This window comes from Seriola lalandi, unplaced genomic scaffold (genome assembly GCF_002814215.2).
Source record: "Seriola lalandi dorsalis isolate HSWRI2012SDOR001 ecotype SW California unplaced genomic scaffold, Sedor1 jcf7180002054675, whole genome shotgun sequence".
Taxonomy (NCBI): Eukaryota; Metazoa; Chordata; class Actinopteri; order Carangiformes; family Carangidae; genus Seriola; species Seriola lalandi.
Window position 1 is genome coordinate 468922 of NW_019525228.1, and position 27476 is coordinate 496397.

At 42.5% G+C, this 27476-nt stretch overlaps 1 protein-coding gene across 1 annotated transcript; it reads left to right on the plus strand.

Annotated features, from left to right (window-relative positions):
* LOC147818235 (uncharacterized) lies at positions 1-27476 on the plus strand. The gene is made up of 2 exons (XM_087178077.1): positions 1-528; positions 27072-27476. Exons 1-2 carry the CDS (start codon positions 1-3, stop codon positions 27474-27476), a joined length of 933 nt encoding a protein of 310 aa, XP_087034203.1.

The following is a 27476-nucleotide window of genomic DNA, read 5'->3' on the forward strand; positions in this document are numbered from 1 at the left end:
ATGGGAGGAGGAGGGATGGGCGCAGGAGGAATGAGAGGAGGGATAGGAGCAGGTATGGGTACTGGTGGAGGAATAGGGTCCAGAGCTGCTGAGCCGTACCGCCTGGCAACTCACGAAAGCCCCACATCCCCCCGACACATGCAGTCCAGCCAGGGGTCTGGCATGGGGCAGGGCGCGGGGTCCGGTCACAGCATGGGTCACGGTCCCGCCGGGTCCGGCATGGGAGGCGGCATGGGTCAGAGTCCCGGTCAGCACGCGTCCCGCCGAAACCTCCAGGTGGATTTCAGCGGATCGGGCGGCTCCAGGACGGGCCGGTCTGCATCGGTGTCTCCAGACCGCGGCGTGACGCCCACCTCGCCCTACTCGCTGCCCCAGATCGCGCCCATGCCGAGCAGCAAGCTGTGCCCGGTGTGCACCACCACAGAGCTGTCCAACCCACCGGCTGTACCCAACTACAACACCTGCACCCAGTGTAAGGCCACCGTCTGCAACCAGTGCGGATTCAACCCCAACCCACACCTCACTGAGGTAAGACCTGACGTGTGTGTGTGTGTGTGTGTGTGTGTGTGTGTGTGTGTGTCCTTACATTTCCAATGCCTGAGAGGAATCAAAGATCTGAGACTGAGTTAAAGAGTGAATGAAGTGAAAGAGCTGCAGCTGGGTGAGAGAGACGGTTTGAGGCGACGGAGATAAAGGAGGTCATAAAGAGAGAGAGAGAGAATCTGAAATCTGTTCCTTCTTACAAATCTTCCTTTTCTTGTTGAAAATAAAACCTTTTTGTTGAAAATAATATTTAAAAAAAACGATCATGGCAAGTTTTAACTGTGTGTATGTTTATATGTATTTAATTAAATGTAAAGAGTCAGTAATTTAAGAAAGAGAAAATACATGAGCGAGCAAAAGAATGAAAGGAAGACAGTATAAAAGATGTGTGTGTGTGTGTGTGTGTGTGTGTGTGTGTGTGTGTATGACTTTGTACTGTAGTTCTTTGTGTGTATTTGTGATAGACAGCGAGTGTAAAGGCTCAGCAAGTGGCAGTAATTCCTTCCAGAGGCTCTGACAGAATCTCCATTAATGCGCCGAGGCAAGACACACGGGTCGTGAAAGAGTGTGCGTGTGAGTGTGAGTGTGCGTGTGCGTGTGAGTGAGAGAGCCAGAGAGAGAGAGAGAGAGAGAGACAGTTCATTGTGCTCAGGTATTTTGTGGAGACAGGAAGCCAAACAGCACAGTACTCTATTTAAAGATAGACAGAGGAAAAAGAGAAGCAGAGAAAGATAGAAAGAAAGAAAGGACGGATCAGTGTGGCTGTAAAGGTGTTCACAGGTGGATGGAGGGATGAGGAGGACGGAGGAGGTGAAGAGGCTCTTGCTTGGCGTCGGGGTCTGGTGACAAATATCATCTCAGCCTCCGTGTGCAGACAGGAAGGACTTCAGACAGAGAGAACATGTGATGTATCTGCCACGCTGGTTCTCACTGGTTCTCACTGGTTCAGCTCCAGGAGCTTCTCATTGGCTGACAGCGCGATAAACAAACAAACAAACGACTGTGTTTGTGTTGTTGTGTCGCACTTTCATTTGCTTTTGTGGGGGAGAACATTGGCAACAAAGTCGTCCATGTGTGCCGAGCACACTCACACTCTGTCCACTCACCCTGATGCTCCATGCTAACAAATTAGCCTCCACTGCTGAGAGATAGTAAATGACTAATACTGCTCAAGGTAAGAATGCTGATCCACTGATGTTACATTAAAAATATATTACTGTTATTTCTCAGATTCCTACTTTTAATTTGGAAAATGATTAAAACATGAGTCATATTGATTTTAACATGTTTTCACTCATAAAAACTGGATCTGAAGCTGGTCACTCATGCTAACTCTCTCTCTCTGTACTGACAAAGTTTCAGGTGTATTTAGCCCCGCCCCCTGTCCCCACAGGTTGACAGGATTGGTTCCTGAGGTTTGTGACTTATGAAACCCTGAATCTGTGTTTATGAGACTGTGATTGGTTCACTGCAGTTCAAGGTGGAGTGTGTGTGTGTGTGTGTGTGTGTGTGTGTGTGTGTGTGTGTGTGTGTGTGTGTGTGCGTGCGTGCGTGTGTGCGTGCGTGCGTGTTTGTGTGCGTGTGTGTGTGAGTGAGAGAGAGAGACTACTACAGGTTAATAATGGTGGATAATGCTAGTGAAGTGGAGGGAGGCCCCTGACTTAGGGATTTGGACTGCACTTGTGATAGATAAACACACACGCACACACACACACACACACACACACACACAGTCAACCCCACTTATTCATGCAAGAGGCTTGTACAATAAATTGCAATGTTAATTAATTGAAGGAACCCATGGGTTTTTCCTATAGGGGAAAATGAAAAAAGCAAAAACATCAGCATTAATCAAGCCACTTCCTGTTGTACACGTGTGTAGAAGGAGGGGCGGAGTTACTTGCATGATTACTAATTAGATATTTCCATTAATCACACACTAGTTCCACAGATCTATACTCGTGTTTGGGTTCTTATGAATTATGGATTATCTCTCTCTCTGTGGATTAACACTCACTATCTTCTCTGTTTTTATCCTTGCTAATCAATGCTCCCTCAGTGCTGCTAATTTAATAATCAGATGCTGTTTGAAACATTCAGGTGACTTATCCTGACAGCTGTTTACAATTAAAACACATCACCGTGTAACATCTGCTTATTTACTCCAGTCACTTTTAATAATATGAAAATAAATATAAAAGCATGAGCTCTTAAACATTCTTCTAGGGTTTTATTTTATTCTGCTTATATCTACCCAGACAGTTTAAAGAAGGCATACTTCATGTTGACAGTGATGCATCATGGATTGAAATATAGTTGGAGAGTTTGAGTTATGGGGAAATCTTTAGTATTACAGCAACAAAATGACAGAACAAAGAAAGAAAAAGTGCAAAATGACAATATCAATATTAATATAATATCTAAAAGATTATAATATAATATTATATAATAAGCATATTGTATAAACTGTATATTCTTAGTGATGTTTTGCTCTTTTTAAGCCAAAATAAAAAACACACAAGCACATAAACATTTAAACTTCCTTAAAAACTTTTGTCAACAATTTTAGTAAATAAAAAAAGCAAAACAAAACAAAAAGCAGAGAAGAAAATCCCTCAGTGAAATCCCTTGGCTGTGTGTGGCAGAGCTCCAGCCTTGTTGTGTCTGCTGCTATGGATTAATACTTAAACTGAACATTATCCTTTATTATCACAGCTAATCAATGTGCTGTGTGTCCTGGTAATCTAATAAGTGGTGCCAGGCTCCACATCCGACGCACACACAACGTTTAACAGACTTACTCAGGCAAGATAAAGAGATTATTTAATATTAACAGGTGGGATATGTTTCATCATGACTATTAAACGAGCACAGAGTGTGGTCCTGGCATGCTTCATATATAAATGATGATGACTTAATTGAAGGAACAATATCTTGAGAAATGAGGAGTATAAAAAATTCAAATATGATAAATAAACCGATGCATGAACCATTTTGTCTTAAACACACACACTGATAAGATTTCTCCAGCTGTGTGTCGAGCGTCGCCCGCCCCACGTTCTTTGTAGAATTACAGATTAATACTTCAACTCAGCTTCCTCTGTCATTATCGTAGTTAATCAACGAACCCTCTGTCCTGGTAATCTAATAAGCACTGCCAGCGTCCATATCTTGTTACGTTCTGATGCCTTTTTCATCAGATAACATTTAGCAGGCTAAATCAGGAGAGTGACACCAATTATCAGGCCAGAGAGGAGGATCAGAGAGAGATTACTGCTGCTGTATTTGATTCGGGAAAGATGGCTTTCACGGTGTTAATGGAGGTTTGTGTCGTATGATTCGCGGTCGACGTTTGCACCAAAGTATACGTACTGTTTGTATAGTTTGGGGTGTGACAGTATAATAGTTCATATGAAATTCATTTGGTGATCAGGCCTCGTTCTTGGAAACCGAAACAAAAAATATGCTAACGTCAAATACATATTTTTCCTGGTGTCAGGAGAAGCTTTTGCTATTGCTACATAGCTAACGTTAGCATTAGCAACTGTTTACTCACCAGTCTAGAAGAAACGTTGTGAGTTCTGCATCAAACTTTTTTCCTTTACTCACTAACATCTGTGTCCAGAGGTGGAGAGAAACACCAATGTTAATGCTTGTCTCTATCACATCTGTTCTACTGAAGTTAGCATGCTAACTTACTAGCTGCTTTCTGATAGCATTGCACTGTAGCTGAAGAAGTAGCTGCTCAGAGGACGTATTATAACCTCTTGTCTTGTAAAAACGACGCTGGCCGAAACTCTTGTTAAGCGACAGCGCAACTGGTTGTCAAGGCAACTGCAACACTAAACTTTGTGTTTAGTGCAGATGATAGCATGCTAACGTGCTAGAATAAGATGGTGAACACGGTAAACATTATACCTGCTAAACATTAGCATGTTAGCATTGTCGTTGTGAGCCTGTTAGCATGTCAGAAATTCTGCCACTGTTCTCAAGAGATAATTTCCTCCGTCGTTATATTATGAATCATTTTTCTGTCTCTTTTCTTTCCCTCCTTTGAGACAAGAATTATCTGTTTCAGAAATGTCTCCTGCAGAATTACAGGTGGCATTTTTCTGTCTGAAATGGATAAGTATAGAGTGAAGCAGATGAAACTCATTTGATGTTTCTGTGGGTGATGTGTGCTGCTCGCTGGCGTTGTCAGTTTAGCACCTTAAAAGGATCAACCCTGAGTGTTGCAGCTCTTATAAATATGGATGAGGGACGCTGAAACTCCCACACATCGTGTATTTGCAACTCATTTAAACAAATTATTCAATCCCTGAACAAATACACCTGGGGAAGACGTTAAAAACCCTCACTGTGGTGGCTCATGCTGGAGTACTGGGTATGATATACTGATATACTGGACGGGTTCACGTTGTCACCAGATGTTCTGGGATTGAGAAAAATGTTTGTTTCCAATTAACCGTGGCCTTTAAATGTTTGGTACAGCCGCTCACTCACAGCTGGAGTTTGAGCCAGTTTTCAGAGCATCATTGATTCGCTGGGATGGAGTTTTTGTTTCTAAGCAGCTCTGGAGACGCAGGGAATCTCATTGGTCGATGTCGGGCTCAGTGGGCGGGATTCTTGGTGACAACATGAATAAAACCGTGTGCTGCTATCTGCCTTTGAAAGTGGAAGGTCAACAGGCTTCATAACTGGATTAAAGTGTGTCAGTTAATGTCAGAGCACCAGGGTTCTCGTAATTAGTTTCTCTTACTTCGCTTTAGCCCAGTGTTACATCATTACAACATTAAAGCATAACATTAAATATCACAGCTATAGAACTGATACTACTGATAAACTCTTTGGTTCCTTTTCCTCAGATTAAATAGAATTTCTGCCACAACACTGGAGCACAAATTATTGTCGGAGTAAAACCAACGAACGAACTGAAGTTTGTTAGTGCTGATTAAGGCTGCACAAAATGCAAAAAAAAATAAATAAATAAATAATATTGTGTTATGAGTAAAATTTCAGTGTGAATGATTGTTTCTGCAATTTCACTAAAAGAAATTTAAAAATGACGATGATGTGATTTTAGTTCCTTTACTTCTGGAGAATATGATCTGTAGGTCGGGGCGTCTCTGCAGCTCCACAACACTGTTGGTGCTAACAATGCTAATGCTAACAATGCTCAACGATGTGTCAAAACTGCAGCTGCTGTGATTTGGATATTGAACTGGGTCAATATTGAGATTTCGATTATATTTTGATTACTTGTGCAGCTCTGATACAATACCTGATATGTATATATATATATATATATATATATATATATATATATATATAATACACATATGTCGATACCAAAACAGAATCCTTTATAACACCTTACTTTGAGAAATATAAACATGTTTTTAAAAACCCTTTTTTGCATTTAACAAATGAAGCCAAACATTTTAAATGCTCATGTCTTTGCCTCAATGAAAACTGATCTGAAATCAGCAAAGATGATTTAACCATCAGATCAAATTAAACAAGATTACAAACATCTTTTGGTACTTCAAACTTTTCAATACATTTCGGTCGCTATAAAAGACACAGAGGTTTGACACTCAACAGAAATTGAAACTGGACAAAGAGCTGGAGCTTCCTGTCGCCCTCTGTGAGCTCTCACATCCTGAAACCATTTCTAGCCCGGACAAAGTGGAACGACGGGAAGCTAATAACAATTTATTGACTTTTCTTTAATTGTATTTCAACACTTGATGCTTCAACACTTGATGCATTTACAGTATGTTGATGAACGTGACTTCATAGGCCATTAGTGAGAGGTATGTAATGCCTGCAGAGGCTTTTAGCCAGAGTGCCTTGAGTGGGCGGCTCAGTGGAAATGTCATTACGACAACAACAACTGTTGTTACAACAAATAATCACAATTCAGAAGTCCTGAAATCAAAATGTCCACTGATGTTTTTACTCATTACTTCCTCATTAATGACACTTTTGATTCTACAACAGCTTTAGTTTCTTCTTCCACAAACATTAAACGAGTCACTTCCTGCGTCTCAGACAATGTTTAAACCTGCAAATGTAAAAACTTAGATGAGGCCGGTGTTGAAGACGTAAACTGGACGTTATGGAAAATTAAATGAAAAATAGTAAGAAAGACATTTGTTTATATGGAAATGCAGATGTTGATCTAAACAAACAGAGGTGGAGAAAGTCAGAGTTTAGACCCTCCAGGTCAAATATTACAATACAATACAAGTGACAGTGGTTCAGTCAGATTTTTACTGGAGTTAAAGTACTGGAGAACTTGGTTTTAAAATACTGAAGTATTCAAAAGTACATTCTTTTATGTCAACACATTGTTGTTTTGTTCAACATTTACATAAACTGTTGAGTCTAAAACAACCTACTGACTGACTGACTGTTGAACCTGTAGAATATGACACACAGACTGTAGACATGGACATCAAAACAAATTGAATCAACAAAAGGAGCCATTGTTGTTTTTACATTTCTTATAGTTTTTAGTCAGTGATGAAGTCTGGTCGTGGTAAACTCAGCAAACATTTCAAACTAAATAAATCTTTATTTGTAAACCTTCAAACACAGACTTCAGATCAGAATCTCCATCTTCAGGACACTGACAGGGTCAAACATGGCTGACAGTGGAGGAGTGGGCTGTGATTGGTTTTTCTCCTGTGATCAACACAGTGTATGTCTATCACATTTTCAAAATAAAATAAAATCCATTTCGCTGACTAAAAGCTCTGTTTCAAAGTAAGAGCACTTCATAGAAATGCAATAGAGTCAAAAGTCACAAGTTTCTGAAAAAAGTACAGAACTGAAGTAAATGAACTTTTCTTACTGTCGTCCTCTGTGAACAAACATAAACAAACCCATGTTTCCTTTGTTGTTATGCTTTGAAACCGACTGTAGTTGTGACGGTAACATCCCTGTAGAAGTTTATGGTGTGAACGTGTAAAACGAGTGTGACTGAGTTTCACAGTGAAGATGTTCGGTGGTTTTTCTTGAAGCTGCTCGGCCTCGACTCGTCTCTCAGCCATTTGTCATCGAAGCCCTTTGGCAGCACGTCTTCCTCCCTGTAGCCTGTTTGTTGTTCAACAGACTGCGTGCTAATTTTAGACTCAGCGTGCACGCCGTGCTGCTAATGGAAATATGTGTGTGTGTGTGAGTCAGGTGGATTAATTAGTTTCAAGAGAAATCTGCAGATTGTTCTTCTCTGTTCCCTCCTCTCAAATCTCAACACCTGCCTGTCACGCACTGTATTTATGTGAGAGAGAGAGTGTGTGTGTGTGTGTGTGTGTGTGACTTGATTGTTTTCAGTAATCATTAACACACACAAACACACACAGACACACACAGTCAGTTTTGTTGATTGAGTTTTGCAGCGGCTGCAGATTAACAACTGTTTGTGTGACTGATGAACCATTGAGCATCTCTAACCATTAAAGTCTCGTTACTGCTGAGACACGGAGCAGGATTAACAACATGCGAGTTTGGGCAGTGACACACTCTTTGTTCTTCAGGCTTCAACACATTCATCTTCAGATAAAACTTCATTTGCGTCGGTTCATTTCGACATATATCCCATCAAACACATGGGTTCAAAAGTAATTGGACAGTTGGTTGTTAAATGTTTCCTTTAGCAGCTGTTTGTCATTTTGACTTCAGTTGATGCACAAACACTCAGAGTTGACTAAGAGTTTCCATTTAGATTGTGAGGTGAAGTCAAGAGGTGACCGTGCAAGTGAAGAAGAAAATAATGAGGCTCAAAAGCAGCAAAACAACTTCTTCTACTGAGGCACCATTGAGAGCGTACACACCATCGTTTAAACTGTCCCCTGGAAACACTTCCTGTTGTGTTCCTTTTAAATTGATGAAGATGTTTTCTGAAACCACGGTCAATATTCACACTGGGATGAAGAGGTGGCATTTGTCAGGAAAGCTGAACACAGGTGGTTTTATTTGCCCAGTGAGGACAGGACCTGCGTGTGTCACTGCAGATGAATCATGTTTCTACTTTATTTTATTATTTCTAGATTGACAATTTTACAAATAATGAATCTAAGATACTGTATTTCTGTGAAATCAATCCAGATTTCTGATCGAGGACTTGCTCCTCAAACGACGAGTGAATGAGAAAGAAGGAGGGAAATAAGAGAGGGAGGGAGGGAGGGTGTTGCCGTGCCGACAGAGAGAGTCGCATCCAGAGACAGGAAGTCAGAGAAGAGATGAGGAGAGAGTGATCGAACAAAACAAAGAGTAAAGTAAGAGGCGGTGCACACAGGTACATGGAGACAGATTTACACGGATGTGACCACGGACGTTATCGCCGCCGTTGACATCTCATCTGCAGAACGTTCCAGCTCATTTCACTTCGCAGCTATTCCACTACTTTACCACGGCTAATTAAACCTCACAGTCGCTCGCCCCCCACCCTCCCACACAGAAACTGCAACATTATCGTCATCACCTGAACTTTGTTCACTGATGCCGCACGCACGCACGCACGCACGCACGCACGCAACGCACCCACGCACCCACAGACCCGTTAGCATGTAAAGATACAGCTGTGACACTGAACAAAACATCAAATATATCATTTTAAAATGATCTGATGGAGGATATTACAAATAAACACAATCTCTTGAAGCCAAAACATGTGACAAAATAATACGACCTTAAAGACCTGAGCTCTCAACCACTCATCTCATGGTTTTCATCCAAGCTAAGAACTGGCTCAAGTGTCATCACATGACCTGTGTGGTAGAATATTGTTGACCGTGTGACCAACACTCCACAGTGTGGGCATGTGATGAGATCTGATCCGGATCTATTCACTGATGAAGTCCGTGACACGTGGCTAAAAGCCCTGAAAAAGCTAGTAAGCAAACCTTGAGTACACACACACATGTTAAAGGATTTCTTTACGTCTTACCAAGGTGAGTGTTGGAGCTGAGTAATCATCTCTCTGTGCTTCTGAAAGCACTTCTCTGTAGTTCACCATCACTCATGTCTGTGTGTGACGCCATGCTACAGACTCAAACCCACGACATGATGAGCACCTGTCTCCGGAGTGTGCGTGGACCTGCGCTGGTGTCCCTGTCCCTGATAGCTGAGCTGCTGCTGCTGCTGCTGATAATAATAATAATGCTCCTGATACAGGTTACAGGAATGACACTTTGGTAATTACCTCTTACATTTCCTGCTAATGACATAATACATTTATCACCCTAATGGCAGTTTCCCTCCAGAGGAACGGAGCCGGTCGCTCACAAGGACCAAAAACAACGACCGTTCTCTCCGTAATGACGGACGTGACCGCGCCGACTGAATGAGAGGAAGTATTTTCATCACCGCAGACGGAGCGTAATGATTATAATTCAGACGACACCTAGAGCGGGAATAAATATAGAGGCTGGTGTGAGCTCATCACGAAGCCTTTGTCTCCTGCTTTTCTTCTGCTGCTCAGATCTTTATTTAATGTTTCAGAACGAACTGATCTTTATATAAAAGGCTCCACATTCATCTGAGACTCTGAAGAAAAACACGAGACGTGTTCACTAAAGTTAATCAAACCACAGTTTTTCCCTGACATTAATCTGAACCTGACCTCAGGCCCATAAACGAGTGACGGGCCGGTCACTGTATGTGACGGTTCTGTCTGTATTCACCACAGTGAGACATGAAAAACTTTTTATTTTTCTGAATTTAACTCCTAAACATAAAGGTGTAATTGTAAAGTTGTAAACATGAATTTCCCCTCGGGAATAAATAAAGTATCTATCTGTCTTGTAACTCTAATGAATTGTTGTTTCTTGAACACAAGAAATGCACATCAGTATTATTGATGTTACAGCAGATAAATAAATGAATCATATAATGATAAATTAAAGATCCATTAAAATGCAGCATGTAGAAAATTACTGATACATTAATTTTGTTCTCAGTTCTCTACATCATCTACCTTTATTTTGATAACCGACCCGGACTTCCTGTACCGTTACATGGTTTCAACCTGTCGTCTGCAAACATCCATGAAAACAGTTTCCGTGTGCGACACCAGAGATATTAATTTTTACTCTGTTTGTTTTTGACACATTTCACTCACAGATCTGATCATCGTCGTGTTGTCAGTTTCTAACTAAATGAGAAGGTGGAATATCTCCACCAGCTGAAACCAAGCCAGATGTTTTACAGCAGAAAAGCAGGAGTTGGTTTGTACCACGCTAAATTGTTATTGGCAAACTGTTTCCCACCGTCTGAACTGTCTGAGAGCTTCCCGCCACTGACAGTAATCCTAATTGAGTTGCAGAAAACACTGGCTTAGGTGAAATCATACGGCAGACCAAAGAGCAGTCACAAATAATTTATTTTAGTCATTACCGAGCTGCCAGGGAGAGTTTAAAATGATTGCCTGAATCCTGACATGCAATTAAGTTTCATATTAAGTGTTGAAAATAATCACGTCTCAAACTCCACCTTTCAACTTTACTGAAAAGTGGGTGAAGCCTTTTCCAAGCAAATATAATTTCCCCCCATTTTCCAAACTAACTAGAGCTCAGACTTTTTCTCTCAGTCTCCGTCCTCTCCTTTCTTCATTCTCAGCATCTCAGGTCAAAATCTTCCTTCTTATCCACCTCTCTCTCTCTCTCTCTCTCTCTCTCTCTCTCCCTCCTCCTCTCCTCCCCTCTCTCCTTCTCTGCGGTAGAGGAAGTGGTCTGTCATGCTCGGCTGTCTGTCTGTGAGCGAGCGGCGAAGCGAAAGCCCGAGCGTCGGCATAAAACCTCCAGCAAGCAGCAGAAATCCTGTTTGAAAACCTCCAGTTGCACTGACAGCTCAGCGGAGACACACACACACACACACACACACACACACACGGTACATACATGAACAAATCTAGCTTAATGGAGGAATGTGTGCATGTGTATGTATATTCCCATATGTGAGCAGTGACACGTGATATTTGTTACAGGATGAACATATACGGTTTGTATGAACCCAGATTTGCCCTGAGGTTTTCGTCCAACCGATACCTCATTGTTCTGCACTGATAGAGAACAACTGAAAAGATTAAGTTGGTGGTGATTAATTCGGTTAATTACTATCCCAGGAAAAAAAAACAACAACTTTGGCATCACCCCAGAAACAATCCGTCCTGTCTGCTCTCCGTTTAGAAAAAAGCAAAACAGTGTTCAGCTGCTTCAAGCTCCGTATTTTATATCATTATATAAGAAGATATATTTGTGGTTTTGAGAACCAAAAACCATCTCAGTGTAGTTTTACATCTCCTCTCTCAGGCTTCTCTCTGGAGCTCTAGGAACAACAGGTCGGTGAGCCAATCAGAAGAGAGGAGGCTCTGAGCCTCTCTTCTGATTGGCTGACTGCCTTCTGAGTGATCTGATAAAAATAAAGCAGATTTCAGGTAAAAACACTCAGAGAAACCAAATCCTGCAAAGGTTTGGATGGTGGGTCCAGGTGGGCGGGGCTTGGTGACTGCTTTGTTGTGACATCACAAAGTTCCAGAAGTCCTGACGGCTGGTTTTAAGGCTCAGTTTCTGAATACAGGCTGTGTGCATTTCTCTGTGGACTGAGGCTTTGATACTTTCACAGTATTAATATAGAAGCTCGAGCTGATCTATAATCACACTACACATGGACACAGACCTTTACTCTGGATGGTTATCAAGCTACATCCAGTTGCCGTTTTATACCTCGCTCTGGTAGCTAGTTAGCTGCATGTTCATATCTACTGTTACAGTTCTGTTCCTGTCTAACATACCTGTTGTTCACAGTTAAAGCTGTTTCACTTGGTAAACCTGCTGTTGTTGGGCGTTCCTGAGTTTGGGTGCCACGGCTTGAAAAGCTGGGTCACCCTTGGTCTTATAAGAGGTTTGGGTAAAAGCCTGTAAGTTCTGTTCAGCAGATCTAAGAGCCTGATTGGTCATATTAGGCAGGAGGAGGTCAGCAATGTATTGGGTTGTTTGAGCAAGGCTCTAAAGGCGAGCACCAGTATTTTAAAATGGATGCTGAATTTGACTGGGAGCCAGTGGAGGGAAGATAAAACTGGTGTGACGTGTGATCTCTTGTTGTTTTCTGGTTAAAAGTCGAGCAGCTTGTTTTTGGAAAGTTTGGAGACAGAATCACTGATTCACGCTGCAGAGGATGATCTGACTTTTTATCTTCACACGGTTTTGCAGGTCATTTTTATTTTCTTTCAACCCTCTCTGATTCTGAGTGGCCTCAGTGGGAATAACACCTCTAACCCTGTCTGTGTTACTGCCCTATTTCTGTTTCTGTTACTGCCCTGTTCCTGTTTCTGTTTCTTTTACCGCCCTTTTTCTGTTTCTTTTACTGCCCTGTTTCTTTTTCTGTTACTGCCCTATTTCAGTTTCTTTTACTGCCCTTTTTCTGTTTCTGTTTGTTTGTTTTACTGCTCTGTTTCTGTTTCTTTTACTGCCCTGCTTCTGTTACTGCCCTGTTCCTGTTTCTGTTTCTTTTACTGCCCTGTTTCTTTTTCTGTTACTGCCCTTTTTCTGTTTCTTTTACCGCCCTGTTTCTTTTTCTGTTACTGCCCTATTTCTGTTTCTTTTACTGCCCTTTTTTCTGTTTCTGTTTCTTTTACTGCCCTTTTTCTGTTTCTGTTTGTTTCTGTTACTGCCCTGTTTCTGTTTCTTTTACTGCCCCTTTTCTGTTTCTTTTACTGCCCTGTTTCTTTTTCTGTTACTGCCCTATTTCTGTTTCTTTTACTGCCCTTTTTCTGTTTCTGTTTGTTTCTGTTACTGCCCTATTTCTGTTTCTTTTACTGCCCTTTTTCTGTTTCTGTTTGTTTCTTTTACTGCCCCTTTTCTCTTTCTTTTACTGCCCTTTTTCTGTTTCAGTTACTGCCCTTTCTAATTAGTCAAAAAGATGTACACTTTCCTCCTTTTTCCAACCTTCCCTCCACTCATCGTTCTTTTATTTTCCCTCTGTCTCTTTCAGCTCTCACCTTGTTCTTCTTCTTCTTCTTCTTCTTCTTCTTTTCCTGTTTCCTCGTATTTCTCTTCTTTTCATTTTTTCTTCCTAACACCTGCTTGTCTTGGTCCGGGCCCTTAATAGTTTTCTCACCTTGACAAGGCAAACACGACCGTCACCATAGAAACCAGGTCACCCACGGTGAAAGTCACTGTATCTGTATCTGTGTGTGTGTGTGTGTGTGTGTGTGCCAGGTGATGCCGCATGTTTCCATACGTGCAGCTCTGTGGGCATGTTGGAACATTGAGAAGGAGAAATCTGCCGGGAGAGACTGTGATGGCAACAGCATCATCAGGGCCACCGGGACACACACACACCGCACACACCGCACACACACCACGCACACACCGCACACACACCGCACACACACCACGCACACACCGCATACACACCTCAAACACACCGTGCACACACACCACACACACACCACACACACAAACAAACAAACAGGCAAAATCAGCAACCAAGAAACACTCACAACATAATTAGCACATAAACTAAACAACAAGAGCGTTTTCCTGCTGTTTCTCTTCTCTGTGTCTTTGGTCAGTCGTTTTTCTCTGTCTTCTGAGCGGAGCCTTCATGCAGCAGTGTTCACTCCTGTCACGTCACCAACTCTGTTGTTTCCTGGTTTTATGAAAACGAATGACACTTCCTAGAAACCTCGATTATTTTCTTGTTTCTTTTTCAAAGATTCCTCAAAAGCTGCAGACACAACAAAATGGAAAACTAAACAACAGCAGCTGCATCTGTGTGTGTGTGTGTGTGTGTGTGTGTGTGTGTGTGTGTGTGTGTGTGTGTGTGTGTGAGCCAAGTATGTTTATTAGTTGCTGTCAGCCATAGTAGTGATCAGACATTTGTGTCCGTGTGTGTATTGATGTTACAACTACCCCAGACTCTTGTAGACATGAATTAGCTTACCGTATAGCTAACAGCTAAAACATTAGCATTGAGAAGTAGCATTAAAACATCTACATAGACTCACAGTAAACATGATTTAAGTTTGAAGAGTTGAGCTACAGAGCTGTTACAAAAATAACCTCCTTGAAAACAAGACGGTTTATTCTTCCATTAAACATGTTGATATTCATTAGTGGGTATCTGCAGTAACACTTGGTGTTAGATGCACCTGATGCTCTTCATCCACATCCAGCACATCAACTCATCATCATCATCAACGGGGAAACCTGTCTGTGGTCGTCGCCAACAGACCAATAATTTCCATTTATCAGGAGAGTAAAATCTGTGTGGTAGGCTAATAGCTTAGCACGGCACCAGGTCCTTCACATAACTTTTAATGTGGTTAGCTAAGAGCTAACAGCTGGTGAAATGTGACTTAATGCATGTGTTTATGGTTCAGCTGGTGAGGAGACTGTGACCAGGCAGCTCTGGCTTTTAATGCAGCGGGATGTGTGAAGCTAAAAAAAGTCACCTGTGTGTTTATTACTGTTATTTATGACATTTATATGAACCATACTTCATAAAGACCTAATAACACCAAACATACGTCTTTTAATCATATTTTTATCAAGAGTTCTCAAGGAAACTTTATCATGTCAGGTATATTATATATCGTATTAAAAAATATATATATATATATATATATATATATATATATATATATATATTACATAATATCAAATATGCTTTAATCTGCCTCAGTCCTGCAACCATTTAAGGTTCAGAGCATTTCTACATTTGGTCAGAACCTGCAACCAGCTGGATGTAGAGCGATTACATTTTTTTAATTCTTTGCTAATTTATGTATTTATTCATTTATGTTACAAACACTGGACTCAGTCTCAGTTTGTTTGTTTTCTGCAAACATTGGCAGTTGTGTTTTTGGACAGCAGCAGTTCTCTGGACCAGTAACGGCATCGAACTCTGGCCCTCAGCAGTGACGTCTCGTGTGTGTGTGTGTGTGTGTGTGTGTGTGTGTGTGTGTGTGTGTGTGGGGCTCTGTGTGTTTGTTGTTGTAGTTGATGAGTCTTCACATGCTGCTCTGCTCAGATACAGAGATGGACGAGGAAGTGTCTCTGCTGTCTTTGACTCCCAGTTCTCACCCCCCCCCCCCGGTCCATCTCTGAGGTGTGCTGCAGAAATGGGGGAGGGATGGGAGTTGTCATCATGTGTGGTGAAGATCAGTCTGTTGCAGTGAAGCAGGGGGAGACGGGGGTGGTGGACTGCATAAACCATGAGAACAGAGGCTCCAGCCGGGCGAGACAGAGAGAGAGGGGAGCCCCGGGCGAACAACACACACCTAGACACACACACTCTACAGATCAGCATTAGCAAGACACACACACACACACACACACACACACACACACACACACACACACACACACAGCATTAGTGTAGTTGCGATCCAAGGAGTTCAAGCTCAGGAATTTATAATGATTTGCTTTAAATAATTAATGTCTGGGGAGAGACAGAGAGAGAGACAGAGAGAGAGAGAGACAGACAGACAGACAAAGAGAGACAGACAGAAAGACAGACAGAGAGAGACAGAGACAGACAGAGAGAGAGAGAGACAGACAGACAGAGAGAGAGAGAAACAGAGAGAGAGACAGAGAGAGAGATAGACAGAGAGAGAGACAGACAGAGAGAGAGAGACAGACAGAGAGAGAGAGACAGACAGACAGACAGAGAGGGAGAGAGACAGACAGAGAGAAAGAGAGACAGACAGACATACAGAGAGAGAGAGAGAGACATAATTTGATTCAGTCTTAATGTTATAAATATTTCTCTCTTCCTTCATATAGTTTCTATAAACAGACTCCGCTGAGACGTTGTCTGTCTTTGTCCCGTCTGTCTGTCTGTCTTTGTCCCGTCTGTCTGTCTGTCTTTGTCCCGTCTGTCTGTCTTGCCTTCAGTAATAAGAACTCTGTGCTTCAGGTGAGGGAGCGACTTTGACTGTTGGTTAAAAAGAGAAACAAACTCCGTCTCTATCTTTTCTTTTCTTTTCTTTTTCTTTTTTAACTTTTTATTTATGAACATTTTTTATGTTTTGAGAACGACAGGTGAGGGATAAATAAATAAATAAACAGATAAGAGGTGATGATGATCAGTCAGTCGAGGCACATTTGTCAAATATAAAAGAAAATAAATATCATGTAACATACGATCAGATCCAGCGGCTGAATACTTCAGCTGGAATCGTATGGATTCAGTCGTCTGCTTGACACGATGCAGACGTTTGATAATATTGATAACGTTTTCTGAAGCCAGTATTTAGTGACTGATTGACTCCTGCAGGAGAAACTGTCTCTGTTATTCCTTGTCTCTTGAACCTGAGCGATGATGTGGCGTTTGCTGGAGCAGGTGATCGTGTCGTCGCCTCGTCGCAGCTGCTGCTTTCACAAACTTCCTGCGTCACGGATCCTTCACACATGTTTGTGCGTGTCCACACACTTTAGACCCCCCACCCCCCGAACTCTGATGTCTACTCTTATCACGCACGCACACACTGGAGGGGAGGGATACGTGGGAGATAAAAAGACAAGAGAGGAGGGGGAGGGCGAGCGATGGTTGATGAAGGGGGGGGACTGACCAGGGGAGGTTTTTAAAAGGCGAACTGGGTGCTGTCCCTGCGTGATAAGACTGTTTGAGGTGGAGGTGATACGACTCATGACACACTCTCATACCTTTGCAAACAGGTCTGCGGCGGCGCCCTGCGGCGCCCGGCGTGGACAGATGTCTTATCAGAGTCTTTGTCCTGGAGACGACACTGACACCGTTTGGTGCAATGTCCTCCATACGACGTCTGCCTCGTGGGGTTCGTCAAGTCATCAAAGAAATCTAATCAAGGCAGAAAATTTAAATGTTAAATCAATTAAACAAACTCTGTCTCTCCTCTCTCTCTCCTCCTCTCCTCTCTCCTTCAACGCCTTCCTTCGTTCTCTCTCTGTTTTCCAGAAGCTTTGTGAGCTCTTACTCTCTTCCATCCATCCACTGCACAAAACCCCACGGTGTTGTTTTTCAGTCTGACTCAAATCTACTATCGATCAAACAACACACACACAGACAGAATCTATCTATGTATCTATATCTCTCTCTATTACACACACACACACACACACACACACACAGGATCAGACTCAAAGTGCTGAGGCAGATTTTAATTAAGAAATGTGCATCATCGTCTGATGGTCAATACGATCGACCGCTCGGGGTTATTCACCGAGAGGAGGCAATGAATGAATGACACAGGTAGTGTGTGTGTGTGTGTGTGTGTGTGTGTGTGTGTGTGTGTGTGTGTGTGTGTGTGTGTCTGTGTGTGTGCAGCCTCAGAATTGAGAGGTGAGTGTGTTTTATGACTTTCTCCTGGCCAGGAGCTTGCTGATGGTAATCATGCTGAGATAGACCTGTGTGTGCGTGTGTGTGTGTGTGTGTGTGTGTGTGTTGTGTGTGTGTCTGTGTGTGTGTGTGTCGTCCATTCATCAGGACAGAGCAGAGAATGAACTGTCAGCTGCAGTGTTATTAGTTGGAGTATTCAGATGTTACATTTCAAGGTTCGTTTCTTTTTGTAGCAGTGGACAGTTTTCCAGACGTTGCAGTGGATTATGGGAAATAAGCGACTCCTTTAGTTAATTTTCTTTTTTTGTCAATTGGCTCTAAAGGCTCAGAAGCTGCTCAGAGACGCCTGAAAATAGGAGGATCAGTGCTTTTAAAAGATGGATGAAAGTGTCTTCAGTCACAGTGAAGATCGTGTAAAATAGAGAGTACGGTGGCCCAGACGGGTCAACAACAGGAGTGAGCAGCAGCCCATGTATACTATTACTTTTTCTTTAAGTTATTCTTTGGGACTCTTCATGTAATCATGTTGTGGCCTTGTTTTGACCCTCCTGAGCCACCGTACGTATGACACATGATATAAAACCCTGGTAACCAACTGCTCGGTTTTCTCTTTGATCTTAATGAATGATCCATGGTGATGACGATTTTATTCTATACATTAATTAATCAATTTGATCGTGTGTTCAGTGTCATTAACATCCCGAGCATTTAATCCGCCAACGTGTTCTGATTCTGTCAGAGACTTTAAAGTGTGAGGTCTTTAAAATAAGCCGACCTATAGAAGCTTGAGTCTCTTCCTCAGTGTCTTCGTGTTTGTCCAGCTCTTCAGAGACAAGTCTTCTGTGGCCACTCCTCCTCCGCGTCCCCTCGTTCGTTTCAGTAATCCTGGGTAATTGGGTTAAGTTTGTGTAAAATTCATTTGATGCTCGAGTGCTCGCTGCTGGATGTGTGTGTGGTGGTGAGGACGTCCTCGACAGGAGAGGACATTTTGGTCAGTTTACGTCTTCAGTGACTGAGGGTGGATTAAGATTAGATGGAGGTCAGTGTGGGCATGTAGCTGTGGTGGTCAAGGTCAGAATGCATCATGTCGGCGGCTGTCCTCACAAGACATGTAGAAGGAGCGTGTGTGTCCGTAATTAGCCGCAGGGTCCCGGGGCTTCATCATGGGAATAGTTCCTGGAACATCCTCTCTGTGTGGAATATTGATCAGTGCATTACTACGCCCCCGTGACGGCGAGCGGCCACGCCAACTGTTCACTCACTGGAGTCGCTCTGTGTAAGAGCTTCAGTCACTGACAGTCCAGATAACATACACACAACATGTACATGTGGTATATCACTATAGATCTGATACTTACCTGAACAGTCAGGATGTCCTCAGTCCGTTTTACATCCTGTTAACTCTTATTTTGAAGGAGAGCTTCAGAGGAATGAATTTCTTTTATTTTGAAATATTTATATAAATCAGTATTAGTAGTTTATTTCATTTTCATGTTTATTTTTTAAAGTAATATTGAATTTTAATTATGCCTTTAACCTGCTGTCTAAAGGCTGAAGCAACTAGTTACTGTTCAGTTTTATTATTAATTATTTCACCATGTTTTTACGGTTAAAAATTAAGAGTGACTTTTATTACAATTAACAAACAACAACTCGTATCGTCACAGTTTCTCCTGCCTCCAGCTGCCAAACATCTAATATCATCAGACCTGCAACAACTTAGACTTAGAATACATAGTTTAATATATAATATGATATATAGTTTAATATTGTTTCTTTAAGATTTTAAATCTGTTTCATGAAATTTCTCCCTAAATAAATGTGACTGAACCTGTTCTCTCTTCTCTCGTTCTCAGTCTCCATCACTCCACATTAATCTTACCTCCGCCCTGTAAACAGCCCCCCACACACACACACACACACACACACACACCCCACCCCACCTCTGCCCTGACGCTCTGCAAGGTGTTGATAGACGGGTCTATTAAAAGCTGTGTACACGTCCCTGTGTGGAGGAGCGTATGGAGGTACAGGAGTGTGATTTGAGCTTGTGTGTCTGTGTGTGTGTCTGTGTGTGTGTGTGTGTGTCTGTGTGTGTGTGTGTGTTTGTACGTATAGAGTGTGTGTGTTCATGTCAGCAGCTCAACTCAGACCACAAACAAGTTCATTTACTTTACATGACATGACATTCGCAGCCACTGTCAGCCAATTACAGCGAGCGATTCCGTTGATTCGAGCTCCCTCTCATGTCGTAAAGGAACCAGTAACCACCTTCTACTTGTTTCTCTATATTGAGTGAAATTGTGCAATAAAAAAATCTCAGCTGATTCATAAAAGCAGATGCTGTCTCTCTCTCTCTCTCTCTCTCTCTCTCTCTCTCTCTCTCTCTCTCTCTCCCCTCTCTCTCTCTCTCTCCCCCCCCACTGTTTTCTAGAGCAGGTGCAGAGAGACTCAGGTTTCCTGAAGCTTTAATAAGACAACAGCTTGAAGTTAAGCTGTGATGCTTCAGAAAATATTTGTTTGTCATTCTTGTGATGTCACTGATTCCTCAGTGTCATAAAAAGATGAAACTAATGTCGGTTTATTGATGATTGAGGGTCGACAGAGGAGTGAAAACCCAGTGTTTCACCTCGTTAACGTCCATATTTTTTATATAACACAGACACATGATGAAATAATCATCAACACCATGACTCAGTGATTCCACCTTGAACTGCCATAATAACATATATATATATATATAAACAATATTTGTTAGAATATTATATATAGGAGGAGCAATAATCTGACCTGCAGCTTGAAGTATGAGGGACTGGAGCGTGAGATGAAAGGAAGAAGCCACAGTGTGGTGGTCTACATGTGTCAGGCTCCTTTAAATCTGAAGCATTTATCATCCCAACGCTCCAGTGGAGCCGCCAGCAGGACGAGCGAGCCCGGCCGCTCCCGCCTCTCTCCTGGTTACAGTGAGTGTGACTGTGCAGGAGCACTGCGTGCACGTGCACTACAGCTATACAACCAAGTACCAATACAGTGTTAGTGAGACGTTTGAAGTGTCAGCTGATGTTGTGACATAAAACCATCACTCCTAACAGAAAGTATGTAGATGAGTTTATTATCCACCTGTTCAATCATATTGGACGAGAATGACTTGACACATTTTTCCCTTATTTACTTTTATCTCAATATTGTTTTTATTTTATTAATATAAATACTTGGTTCTATAAATCCTGCACACCGGGGGCCCCTTGGACAAAACACCTTAAGTTAAGATTTTCCTTAAAGTAAAAATAAATGAATAAAAACAGTTGCACGAAACACCTTAAGTCTTCTCCTTTAGGTTTCTTTAAAATGTTCACTTCAGTATTTAAGGGTTTCTCTTCATCTTAGTCTTTAAGTGATTCCTTAAGTGTGAGGCAGTTAAGCCTCAGAGACCAGAGTTTGACCCTCAGTCAGTTGATGATTTGTCTGACTGTCTTGGATCTTCTTCTATCTGCATCTTCATGATTCCTCTGCAGTTTTCTGTCACGCGTTCTGTCTGTTCAGGTTTAGTCACGGCGTTTCATGTCTTCCTGTCAAATCTCTGTCACTGCTGGAAATAACTTAACTGTTTTTCCTTAACTACGGAAAAACCTTTTAAGAGATTCTTTGCAACACCCTGAAGTAACCCCTCAGCTAAGGAGAAATAAAACCTTGAGTGTCAGACTTCAGTAGAAAACCTGAGGTGTTTTGTGCCGCCGGCCACTGGAGCTGATGTGACTCAGCAGTGATCAGGAGATAAACAGGGACAGAGACGATGAGGAGAACTCCCTCTGTTCTGTTTTAGCTCTTTGACGGGATATTTGTCCCCCTCCCCCCTCCTCTTTCCGTGTCTTCAGGCTAATTAATGACAAATTAAATCAGAGTCATGGTGAACTCTGCTCCGTGGAGCTTCCACTCGCCTCCTCCACTCAAAACTGGAGCTGCGTGATTTGAGCTAATTATCATATTACAACTGTTTTGACAGAGATTAGTTTTATCCGTGTACATGTTTCACTCTCCACTCTGCTCGTCTGATAAAAACAACGCAGTTATTCAAGCAAACGGCCATTTATTAAATCTTTGTCATTTGTTTTCTATGTGTCGACTGGAAAAACTTCTTCAACTGCTTCATGTTAGTTTCAACAGCAACAAGTGGTGCTCATCATGTTGGATAAAAAACTCCAGCGTCTTCAACACAAAGTCAGAAAGAGAAATTCATTTGTAGAGCACGTGATCACTCACAGGTCACTCAGCATATATATATATATGCTGATATATTTGAAAACTTCTCACTGTGAAAACTTCTCAACATCAACATTAGCATGTAGCATGTAGCTTGACATTTTACCAAAGTAAAATAAAGAAAAACAAAACAAACACCTCGTTGGCTTCATGCTGCACAAAGAGGGAACAAGTCTTTGTGTGAGGGTTCAAATGTTCACATCTCATTAAAGTTTCATACATACCTTCAAAATAAAAGTACTATCCCTCAAAAATAAAACAATGTGCAAATAACAAATGCAAGATAAATTTTCCAGTTATGAAATTGGTCTCACAAAAGTAAACAAATGTAGAAATGATAATGGCGACAGTTACAGGACGTGACAATGATGATTATTACAACAGAGATTGAAGCAGAGGCGGCAGACATGTTGAAGCTTGAGACGAGCACGTTCATGAATCGATGTGTTGCACGTCAGTCACTGAAGATAAAACACATTCAGACATTTCTGCAGCGAGACGTGAAACCAGCTCGAATATCTGCTCGGATCTGATCAGTATCTGTTACATCTCTGTGTTTTAGCATCTGCTCAACTGTTTAACACCTGCACACCTGCTGCAATTACTGTGTGTGTGTGTGTGTGTGTGTGTGTGTTATAGAGACACAGCACTGACAGAGTTCAACCTCTTGAATAGATAGACCTGACCCCAGGTTAATCATTGTTACAAGAGGAGCTCAGATCTGTGAGTGTGTGTGTGAGTGTGTGTGTGAGTGTGTGTGTGAGTGTGTGTGTGAGTGTGTGTGTGTGTGAGTGTGTGTGTGTGTGTGTGTGAGTGTGTAAAGGGGTGAATCTCTCTGGGTGGACGAGTAAACGGAGAGACAGATATAAAAGCAACATCAGCAAGAAAAGTGAAGCAGGAAGTCAGTGATCCAGAGTTTTATTTCAAAATAATGGTCCATAATTCTTTACATGTGAAATAGTTAATTAAATAAGAGTGCATCAGACTAATGTGGGCTGGTGATGGTTCTGTCTCATAAACTTTTTCATGCAAGAATTATGAGAAACGCAAGTCAAGTTTTTCTTCCTCAACATTTATTCTTCATGATGCATCAAAAGAAATATTTTGTATTTATCATAAAGTTGTGACACGACCACTCTGGTTCACAGCATCCATTTAACTGTGCGGTAAAATAATATATGACAGTGTAATAAATCATCTGGACTGAGAGTTTAGTGAAAACACTGAAGACAAAATCTCAATTTAAAACAAATATTTTAACCTGTACTCCTTTTTGCTCAATGTTCATTGTTGACATATGAAGATCTGTTGATATTTAGAAGCATTAATTAGAATTTCCTTCCTATTATAGATGTTGCTTATAGATACTCAGTATCAAAGAAAGTTGAAAGCAAATCTTAGCCGTGTTGGATAAAACATGGACGCCAAAATAACCAGCTGACACGGCTTTAAGGGCCTTTGTTTTCATGAATATTATTAAATTAGACAATTCCAGTTGTGATGTTATTTTAGTGTCTTTTTCCATTTAAACTATTCACCCTGGTTCCGTGTTGTCTATATATATGAAGTTTGGCACATAGTTATTACATGTATTTGCTCCTACACAGATGAGTTAGAGGAAAATACTGACTTTATTTTCCTGCTTAGTTAAAATGGCGGACTGTTTCCCTCCCTGTGTGCAGACTCAGCAGCTGCACATTGTCAGGACTAATTCTCCTCCTTTCAGAAAAGACGTTTGTGTTTGTAATAACTTCCACAGGCCTGAGAATATCGGACACACACACACACACACACACACACACTGACTGTCTGGGAGAAATGTGAGACGGTAGCAAACAGGTTCTAACAGGAGCTGATGCCCGGACTGTGGCGCTCTGAGGCACAGCAGACACCTGTCAGAGGCGTCCTGTGAGCGGCTTATCAGTCTGTGTCAGAGCTGAGGTCTCAGCGTTGGGGTCGGGCCTCTTCAGTGGGCCGGGGGGGGGGGTCAGATGATGCTACTGATCATAAACCATGTTGGATGTTGTCTGTCTGGATCTGGTCTCAGGCTGCTCTATTATTAGGGAAGACTGGAAGCTTCCTGTGAGCTTCACTGACCCTCGACTGCAAACAGAAACACTCTGTCACACTCTGTCCAACGCAGTTATTCCATACATGTATATTAATGTAAGAAAGCTTTTTTCTGTCAGTGCTGAAGAAATGAAGCTCCTTGTCGACTCTTTGCCGCGTGAAAAAAGATCATTTGGGCCAAATGCTGAAAAACTGAAGCCCGGTTTTTTGAAATTCTCCAAATCAAACCTTTTACTGATGTGGATGAATTGAAATGGGTTTAGGTTCATGAACAATTGAGCAATATGTGAGTGAAATACCAGATAAATGTATAATAAATGCCTATAATTAGGTTTTCGCAGCGTCGTCTGTCACTCTGCTGTAACCAAATTTTAGAGGCCCGCTTCGAGGCCTTCTCGCTCCGGCTTTGACTCACGTACGATCTCATGAGAATATGAAACAGAAAGTGGAGAATCTACAGATCTTAACAACATTTAAATCATATTTCTACGCTGTAATATCACAAAGATATTGATAGAAATGTCCGTCGACCTCCGAGGGTTAACTCATGATCTAATTCTTTATTCTTTGTTCTTGTGCAGCTGAGAGTCTTTACTCGTTTATTCAAAAGGGACGATGCAATAAAAAGCCTGAAACTGAATAAAATAACCTTAAGAAAAACCTGCAGGAGGTTTTATTAATTCAGGTTATTTATCTGTGATTTTTACAGCGGATCCGGCTGTGATCAGTTTTTATTGGAACGATTCCAAAGACGTTTCCTTATGAAAACTGGTCGTAGATTAGAAATGGGGAACAGGACATGCAAATATAATGCGACTAAAATATGTCACAAGCAGAAATAGCTGCACAGCGAGGTTGCAGTGAATGTAGGTGAGATAGTTTTGATGAACTGAAGCTCCCTCACCTGTGAGAAGCAGCTCAGGTGAAGCGACTGGCTGGTTTTAACCACAGTGAAGCAGAAGTGGATTCTGTGCTGCTGCTGCTGTTGATTAAGCCTGACGTGATGAGAGCTGAAGAGCTGTCTGGATTAAAAAACTGCTGACTCCTTTCCCTCTGCTCTTCGCTCGCTCTCCATCCTCTCCCTCCATCCCTCCATCCCTCGCTCCTTCAAGTCTCTCTCATGATGCCGCTTATAAAAGCACAGGATAGACAGGGACTCATTAAAATCAGATTTCCTCTTCTTTCTCTCCCTGTATACCTCTCCTCATCTCCCTCTCGCCATCTTCATCAGATGTAATTATGGCAGCACGACGTGGGAGGAGCTTGCACGGCAAAAATTATACTTTCAAATCTGTTTCCACTTCAGCCAGTCAGGGAAGCAGACCTACATTCTCAACCTGATCACAGAGGGAACAGGGAAATGAGGGTAAAGATGTAGGGAAAAGAAGAAGAAGAAGAAGCAGGAAGGAGAGGAAAGACAGCTTCAAAGAGAATATGTAAAGGAGAGAAAAAGGAGGATGTCAGGCTGTAGCGGTGGCTATAGCCGCTGAGTTAACAGAACATGGGATCAGTGATGCTGTCAAGCTGGAAAATGCCAGACAGCAAAGCAGGCTGGGACGGCGCAGAGGGAGGAAGTGCTTAGTTAGGCTACGTGACTGATGCGCGCTCTTATTCCCTCAGCTCTGCACATCTTCCCCAACCGACTTGTCCCGTAGCACCTTGCAAAAAAAAAAAAAAAAAAAAGAATTAGGAGGAGAGGGACAGGAGGGGGGGGGGGTTAGTGCCTGGCAGGCGGGGTGACACAGTACATTTGCGCATTGCATTGTGGGAAGGAAGGGGATGGGAGAAACGCTTGAAACGTGCAGAGATTTACTAGCTTAGCTGTGGCTGCAGAGGAGCTAAAATAGCAGGATTCATGGCAGCCGGGTCGCAGAGCTCCAGCAGGACGGACAGGACGAGAGCCGGCTGACACACACACACACACACACACACACAGCTCACACAGACGCTGCCAGTGTGTGTGTGCGTGTGCGTTGTTTGCAGTCGGGAGAAATTAGAGAGCCAAGCAAGGTCCGGACACAAGGGAGTATCAGCTCTCATCTGGAGGAAGAAGAGAAGGAGAGAGGAAGACAGGAGAAGAGGAAGAGGAGGAGGAGGAGGGGTGATGTTTTAGTTTTATTTTTAGATGCTGGAGGATGTCGTGCAATTTCATTTCATTTGACTGTGAGCGTCTCTCGTCATGTCTGTTGTTTGTGTCTTTGCTTGTGCCTGCACTTGATTTCTGTGTGGATTTATGAGTGTGTGTGTGTGTGTGTGTGTGTGTGTGTGTGTGTCAGTGTCAGGTTGTGGTTTCGGCTCGACAATCACTCATCGCTGCAGTCAATTTGTGGTTGATTTACTTCTCTCTCCCTCCATTTCTGGTTGATTGCAACTATTCTCTCTGCACTCCAGTTTTCAGGAGAGAGACGGACTGTATTCTGTGTGTCTCTATAATCTGCAGCTTTGAAGCTGAATGAATGAAGAGATGAATGAATGAACGAACGGATGGATGGATGGATGGATGGTAGATGGATGCAGAGTCCATGTGGTTTGGATGATACTGGTGCACCCTCTGAGTCAGCAGTGATATTTAAAGGAATCAATAGGAGTCAGCTTCTGAAGGGAGACTGAACGACTGTCAGTGTTTTATATCGATAGTGTCGTCTGCCTTTATTTATTCCTTCATTTCCTTTCTCTCTTTGCCTCTGATGCTCTTTCTTCACAAACTAAACGTAACTCCTTCCGTCTCAAACCTGCAGAACCTTGTTGAGATTCCAGATGAGATCTCAAAGAAACTCAAATGTCCGACTGAAGTTTTAGGAATTCAAAGTGTGAAAAGTGGATTTTCAGACGTTAAAATAACATGAAACGTGTCTGTTCTCCGTCTGCAGGTCCAGGAGTGGTTGTGTCTGAACTGTCAGATGCAGAGAGCTCTTGGCATTGATATGACCACGCCTCGCTCTAAGAGCCAACAGCAGATTCACTCTCCGTCCCACCAAGCCAAACCCATCGTCCAGCCTCAGCAGCCGGCGCCTCAGCCAACGCAGCCGGCGGCAGCAGCAGCGCAGCAGCAGCGCAGCCCAAACCACTGGCACAGAGTCAGACCCCCCAGCGACAGCAGCATCAGCCACAGTCCCAGTCCTATGGACAGACGCAGCCCTACGCCCAGTCCCAGCAGTTCCCCCAGTCTCAGCCTCAGACCTACCCTCCGTCTCAGCCAGGCCCGCAGCCTCACGCCTCCCCAGGCTTACAGAGACACCCAGGCCCTGGTGGCCCCCCGACTCAGCAGGGCATGA

Coding starts and splice junctions, on each gene's coding strand:
- LOC147818235 (XM_087178077.1), top strand. CDS start 1: ATGGGAGGAGGAGGGATGGGCGCAGGAGGAATGAGAGGAGGGATAGGA. Junction 529..27,071: donor CCAACCCACACCTCACTGAG/GTAAGACCTGAC, acceptor CTCCGTCTGCAG/GTCCAGGAGTGGTTGTGTCT.